The 6,961-nt window shown below is 44.4% G+C and overlaps 1 protein-coding gene across 1 annotated transcript in view; it reads left to right on the top strand.

The window, feature by feature from the left end:
• The first annotated feature begins 4,728 nt into the window (after positions 1–4,728).
• Pon3 (paraoxonase 3) overlaps positions 4,729–6,961 on the top strand; it is a 29,598-nt gene continuing 27,365 nt past the window's right edge. Inside the window, exons 1-2 of the mRNA XM_021189240.2 lie at positions 4,729–4,836; positions 6,577–6,647. Coding sequence (XP_021044899.1) covers positions 4,763–4,836; positions 6,577–6,647 — 145 coding nt within the window. The 5' untranslated portion in view covers positions 4,729–4,762. The remainder of the gene's footprint in view (positions 4,837–6,576; positions 6,648–6,961) is intronic.

Genomic DNA, 6,961 nt, shown 5'->3' with positions numbered 1-6,961 from the left:
TCTCTCTCTCTCTCTCTCTCTCTCTCTCTCTCTCTCTCTCTCTCTCTCGTGTGTGTGTGTGTGTGTGTGTGTGTGTGTGTGTGTGTGTGTGTGTTTATGTACATGTGACCACAGAGGTTAGGGAAAGACATTCAAGTGTCTTCCTCTGTTGCTCTCCATTGTATTGCCCTAAGAGCTTTCTGAGCACTGGGGCTCACAGGTACCTGCAGCCATGCCCAGCTTTTAAGTGGGGTTGGAGATTCCAACTCAGAACCCCTTGTAAACACTGACCCACCCAGCCATCTCTCCAGCCCTTAGTTTTCTTCCTCAAACCTTTCATCAAACCTCGGCTGCTTTACGATTCGTGAGTACTTCAGAGAGGGAACAGGAAAATCAAGTCATCTATGCGATATTATTTTCATATTTTTTTTGTTTGTTTGTCTTGGCATGGGTTAAGCATTTCTGATTAACTACTCTAAAGATGATCCTTCCGCTCGATTCTCATTTGCTCAATCAGTCCTGTCTTGAATCAAGCACTGGGTGAACACTGCTCAAAAAAAAAAAAGAGGAGAAGAAGAAGAAGAAGAAGAAGAAGAAGAAGAAGAAGAAGAAGAAGAAGAAGAAGAAGAAGAAGAAGAAGAAGAAGAAGAAAAGAAAAAAGCAGTGGAGAAGTTACGGCCCCTCCCCCACCTCACCTGCTCTCCTATAGCCTCTCACACTTGTCATTCCTGATACAATTTTTAGGTAAGAATCTATACATGGGAGAAGAGGAGGCCTCTGTGTGTATGTGTGTGTGGGGGTCCACATTAATACCCTCTTGCATTTTGCTCTTAATTTTCAAAAGTTTTCTTCCAGTGTGTTTAAGTTTCACTCTCTTATTATAAGTGATTTTTAAACACTCTTAGTTGGGGTGTGGGATGGGGTGCACTCTTGATTTTCAGTACTCTGGAGGCAGAGGCAGTGGACTTTCTGTGAGTTCCAGGCCAGTCGGAGATGTACAATGAGACTTTATCTGAATTAATCAATTATAAAATACCCTCTTAGATATATAAGGGGAGTTGTATTATATTTCACTGAATTTTCTGGTCTTTAGTTTTTCTTAAAGATGTGGGCCCCTCTGTTCATTGGGTGGGTGCAACTATCTGCCTCTGACTCTTTCAGCTGCTTGTTGGGTCTTTCAGAGGGCAGTCATGATGGGTCTTTTTTTGTGAAGCGCTCCATAGCCTCAGTAATAGTGTCAGGCCTTGGGATCTCCCCTTGAGCTGGATCCCTATTTGGGCCTGTGGCTGGACCTTCTTTTCCTCAGGCTCCTCTCCATTTCGATTCCTGTAATTCTTTCAGACAGGAACAATTATGGGTCAGAGATGTGACTGTGGGATGGCAACTCCATCCCTCACTTGATGCCCTGTCTTCCTGCTGGACCCCTGATGTTGAATTAGGGAAGGCTGAAAGAAGCTGAGGAGAAGGGCAATCCTGTAGGAGGACCAGCAGTCTCAACTAATCTGGACCCTTGAGATCTCTCAAACACTGTACTACCAAACAGACAGCATACACCAGCTGACATGAGGCCCCCAACACACATACGGCAGAGGACTTCTGGGTCTGTGTTCATTCAGAGTTGATGCACCTAACCCTCAAGAGACCGGAGGCCCCAGGGAGTTTAGAGGTCAGGTGGGGTGGAGGGTGGGGGCATCCATGTGGAGACAGGGTGGGGTGGAGAGGAGGTGTGGGATGTGGAGCAGTCGGAGGAGGGTAGATGGGGCGTGGAGCAGGGAATGGAATATAGAGTGTAAAAAATAAATTAAAAATGAAATAAAAAAAGATGTGGGCCTTTTTCTATGAATAGGAATTATTTTCTATTAGGATACTATTATATTCTAACAGGATACTGTATACATGTTGTGCACATGTATGCTGTACACAGGTATACATGTGCACAACATGTATACAGTATCCATGGAGACAAAAAAACCCCACAACAACAACAACAGAAATAAAACAAAAGACAAACCCCATCAGGTCTGCCTGGAGTTACAGAGGGTTGTAAGCTGCCATTTTGTTCTGGGACTCAAACCTGTGCCCTGTGCAGTATTACTCAGTGTTCTTGACTGCTGAACCATCACTGCAGCCTTGGGAGTCTGTACGTGTAAAAAAAAATATAATTTTTTTCCATTGCTAACTTTTAATAATAAAATTATCAGGTATTTTAGTTTTATAGCTTGCAGTATTAGACAGAGAGCGGAACTCAGGGACCCATGCATGCAGGAAAGCACTCCATTTGTGACCCATGCTCCCAGATCTGTAATTCTTTTTTTTTTTTTTTTTTTTTTTTTTTTTTTTTCTTTTTCGAGACAGGGTTTCTCTGTGTTGTCTTGGCTGTCCTGAACTCACTCTGTAGACCAGGCTGGCCTAGAACTCAGAAATTTGCCTGCCTCTGCCTCCCAAGTGCTGGGATTAAAGGCCTGTGCCACCACTGCCAGGCCACATCTGTAATTCTTAGTAGAGTTTGCTAGCTCAAGGAATTGTGCCGCTTAGTGGGTGGGGAGGGGGGGAGCAACTTCATGGAGGCAGAGAGGAGGAAGAAGAGGGCAAATGTGGAATGCAGGTGTGTGTGTGGGGGGGGGGATAACAGGGAAGTGGGATATCATTTGAGATGGAAACGAATAGAACGATTAATAAAATAAGGAAAAGCCGGGCATGGTGGTGCACGCCTTTAACCCCAGCACTTGGGAGGCAGAGGCAGGCGGATTTCTGAGTTCTAGGCCAGCCTGGTCTACAGAGTGATTTCAGGACAGCCAGGACAACACAGAGAAACCCTGTCTTGAAAAAACAAAAATAAATAAATAAAATAAAATAAAATAAAGGGAGGGAGGGAGGGAGGGAGGGAGGGAGGGAGGAAGGAAGGAAGGAAGGAAGGAAGGAAGGAAGGAAGGAAGGAAGGAAGGAAGGAAGTTCATTACAAAAGAAAATAAGAGAAAGCAAAATCAAAGTTTTAGACATTCAAAGTATTGAGCGAACGGAACCCTGAAATGTTGTTGCTCCCCTCAAGTCCCCGAGCTTCCCTTAAACACACAACCCACCATCTCCCTAGAATATCTAACCTGGGTCTGGCTTTGGACATTCAGTCTTCCTGTCCTAACGTGCTGCGTGTTCAGCTGCTTTCTACAAGGTGATGCTATAAATCCATAACATTGAAAAGCATGCAGGGGCATACTGACCTCCCAGTAAGACTTTTGTAGGTGACACCTCTGATGAGTGGGTCTTGAAAAAGTGTCAGACATTTCTGGGAGTTGAGTCACGAGTCAGAACTTCTGGCATAGGGAGCTCTACACTCTGCCCCCAGATCCTGCTAAAGGCTGCATGATCCTGTGTTCCACGAAAATGGATAAATTCATTGACTGGTGATTGTCTTACTTCCAAGTCGCTTTCATTTGCTTCTTTATCCTATAAACATCCTCATGTCCTAGCCTCAGAGAGGTGGGTTCAAGACCTGGGTCAGGCTTTTCTAGGTGTCACTAGCTTGAGGATAAACTCTTGAAAGACTTAAGCGATTGGCATACTGTAGAATGGGCAAAATGAGGTTTGCCTGATATCAAGATATTTCCTGAGGAACAACTAATATAGTATTTTCTGAAACCTAGGTCCTACTGTAAGAGCTGTAAGTATGCTTTACCTATGCGGAGTCATCTGCCCATCACCCAGTATTTTACTTAGGTATATTCTATATGTCAAGGGCTACCTTCTTCTTAATATCCTTAGTCCTATAAAATCTTCCTATTTCAAAAAAATAAAAAGCTCTCTTTTTAAATTAAATTCTACTGCTGCTACTTCCTATTAGTAACTAAAAAGAGATGATCCTTGAAGGTGCAATGTCCCCTAAACTCAAGTGTCTGACCATCTTCAGTCTCTCCAACAGTATTGTCTATCTGAAAGGAAAATTTGCTATTCATTAGAAGGACCTGAAGTCCACAGAAGACTCTCCCATAAAAACGATGTATTATTGTTGTTGATGTTGTTGTTGTTTATTTATTATTATTATTATTATTATTATTATTATTATTATTATTATTATTACATTCTGCATCCAGATTGCCAGACAGATGGACTTGTCTACCACCCTAAAGGCACCAGGAAGTTCTGTAGCCAAAGTTCAGAGCTCCGGTTCCTCGAAAAGGATAAGTCAAAGGGCTTGACTTCCAGTATTTTTCTTCTTCAGGGTGTGTACGGAGCAATTTCTCCTCCTACATGCAGCCTGCCAAAACTCTGAAGCTTTACTATGTGAACTCTGGATTCCCAGGCAGCTCTCCCACATCAGCCCACTGGAGGAGCTGAAGTTAATTGAGTTCTGTGATTTTAAGAAACAAACTTTCCACACTGCGCCGACTACAGCTTGGGAGTTCAAACCAGAGTGGTCCAGAGCTTAGCTGACCTTAGCCTAGGCAGAAATGTGTTCTTGAACGCTTGCCTGGAGAGCCAGCTTGGAATCTGCACCTTAAAGTGATCTTGAACCATCGCTAATAAAGGTGGCCTTGAATCAGAAGAGCAAAAAATTCCCCTTGAAACTCAAGCAGACAAAGAGGCTCTGAGCCCTCCATGTGGAGGTGGCCTTGAGCCTTGGAACAGGAGAAAGCAAAACTCCCAAGACTGCTAGGAAAGGACAGCACAACTGCCAGGAGGTGCAGGCAGGCGGGGCACAAGGGACTGATCAGTGGGCGGCACCCGACGTCAGCGCCCCGGGAACAGCACCAGTCTCCAGGCTTTTTGCCCAAGGCACCCAGAAACCATGGGGAAGCTAGTGGCGCTGACCTTGCTGGGAGCCAGTTTGGCCTTAATAGGGGAAAGGCTTCTGAATTTTAGGTGAGTGGGCATCTCCATGGAGATGTCTTCAGCTCTCTTTCCTTTCTAGTCGACATCGGGGACCACCTGCTTCCAACTTCCTAGCGTGCAGAAAGGAGCAGTTTTGGAACCTCAGTCCTTAGTGACCTTCTCCTTGAGACTCACTCACTGGGAAAGGGGACAGCTGCGTGCCTTTCTAGGCTGCCAGGGTAGGAAAGCCCACGTTTGATTTCTGAAGGTTGGGTACCTTTCCCAGGTCTTCTGCTACTCTGCCTTTGTGAAAGACAAAGTCCTTTGGAAGTGTTGAAGTTGGGGGGAGGGGATCAGACTGGCCGCTGGGTGTTTATAGCTGACTCAGACACTGAAAGTGCGGCCGGCCCTTCCAGAACCCATGCCACATTGGAAGATGAGCCAGGAAACGGGGAAGAGAGCTGAACCCCGCGGACAGGAACTGGCTTGGAAGGTAGTTGACATTTTGAAGTAGAAGATCCGGCAGGGAAAGCCATCCCGGAATTATTGTCTCAAGCAAACTCAGTTTGATCTGAAAGAACTTTTTTTTTTTCCTCCTTATTGCTACGTGGGGCTAACGTCTTTGTCATCCAGTTGTCTTTATTCTTTCTCTGAGGAGAGACTAGTCTCAGAGGCGTGCTGCTGCAATCTGTCCAGACACTTGATGTCTGTTGGCAACGCTTTCCAGTCCACCTTGAGAGTGCTCATTGTTGCGCCTGCTGCCCAAACAACAAATGGCAGAATCGTCAAGTAGTAAATTTAAGGGTGGTACAGCTAGGGTGGCTAACACTCGTCCCCCACCCCTACCCCAAGAGTTAAAACCGTCCCTCTAAAGAATAATTTTTTATAAATGATCAAAAGACAAATCTGCCTCCAGTCTTCTTGAATACAGTTCAATTAATATTTTAAATTCTATCTAGTATTTGGAAGACTAGTTCAAGGCAAGATAAGAGTACTGTGCTGAAGGGGAAGGCCAGGGCCAAGTAGTGGGAGTGGGTGGGTAGGGGAGCAGGGGCGGGGGGAGGGTATAGGGAACTTTCGGGATAGCATTTGAAATGTAAATAAAGAAAATATCTAATGAAAAAATTAAAAGAAAAAATTGAAACAGAGCTATGTGTAAAATGGTCAAAATAAAAACACTTTTCAAATCGAAAAAAGAAAAAAAGAGTACTGTGCTAAAAAGTACTTTGGCTAATGCCTTTAATAGTGTCAGGTCCATAAGGTACCTCTGCTAAGATAAGTCAGCATACGCTTAGTTGAGATGAGTACGTTAGAACTAAAGTTATCAGTTCAGATCCTTGGAGACCTCAAAGATGTTTGGATTCTTTTTTCTCCCTACTGGAGGAAGGAGGTCAATAGAAAACAAGAAAATATGAAAGGGGTCAGTACAGATTCATAATAGGTAATATTTAAGAATATGGTGAAATGCTGTTTTGTTCCTTTAAATGAAGAATAGTGTTCGGTTCTGCCTAGCACTAAGTGGGGTCTTGTATTTCGTATAGAATCCTGCTTTATTCTTTCAGCAATGCCTGTGAAGGTCGCTTCTGTAGGCACAGTGCTTACGTGAGACATCTTATGTAACTATAAACCAGAGGCGTTGCCTACGGATCTGTTACGGCATCCGTGAAAGGCGGTACCATAATTTTCACAACAGTGACTGAGAGACCTCCCTGCCTGTGTCAGATGTTCACTTGGAATGAGTGTTTTGACCTCCATGTTGCTTTCTTCCTGTCTATTTTTTATCTTCTACAGAGAACGAGTTAGTACAACTCGAGAAATAAAGTCCACAGAACCGCAGAACTGCCACCTGATTGAGGGACTCGGTAAGTACGTGGCAGGACCAAGAAGAGGAAGCAGAATTTCTTGGTCATCAATTCCCCGAGTGTACTACATTGTTTAATTCTCTATTACTTCTTGGTGTGGCTTCCGCACAAACAGAATTTTTTTTTTTTTCAGAATACCCCCATGTGTAGTCTCCACAGAGCTTCCACAGACCAGCATCTAGATGGCTTTTCTCAGCATGTCTCCTTAAGGGCATTTCTCCATCATGTGATAAATTTCACTTAGTATTTCTTCTCTGCCAACCCCCTCTCCCTCTCTCCCCTCTCTCCCCTCCTCTCCCCCTCCCCTCTCCCCC

This window comes from Mus pahari, chromosome 2, assembly GCF_900095145.1.
Source record: "Mus pahari chromosome 2, PAHARI_EIJ_v1.1, whole genome shotgun sequence".
NCBI classification, from domain to species: Eukaryota; Metazoa; Chordata; class Mammalia; order Rodentia; family Muridae; genus Mus; species Mus pahari.
This window is presented reverse-complemented; position numbering and strand designations above follow the sequence as displayed.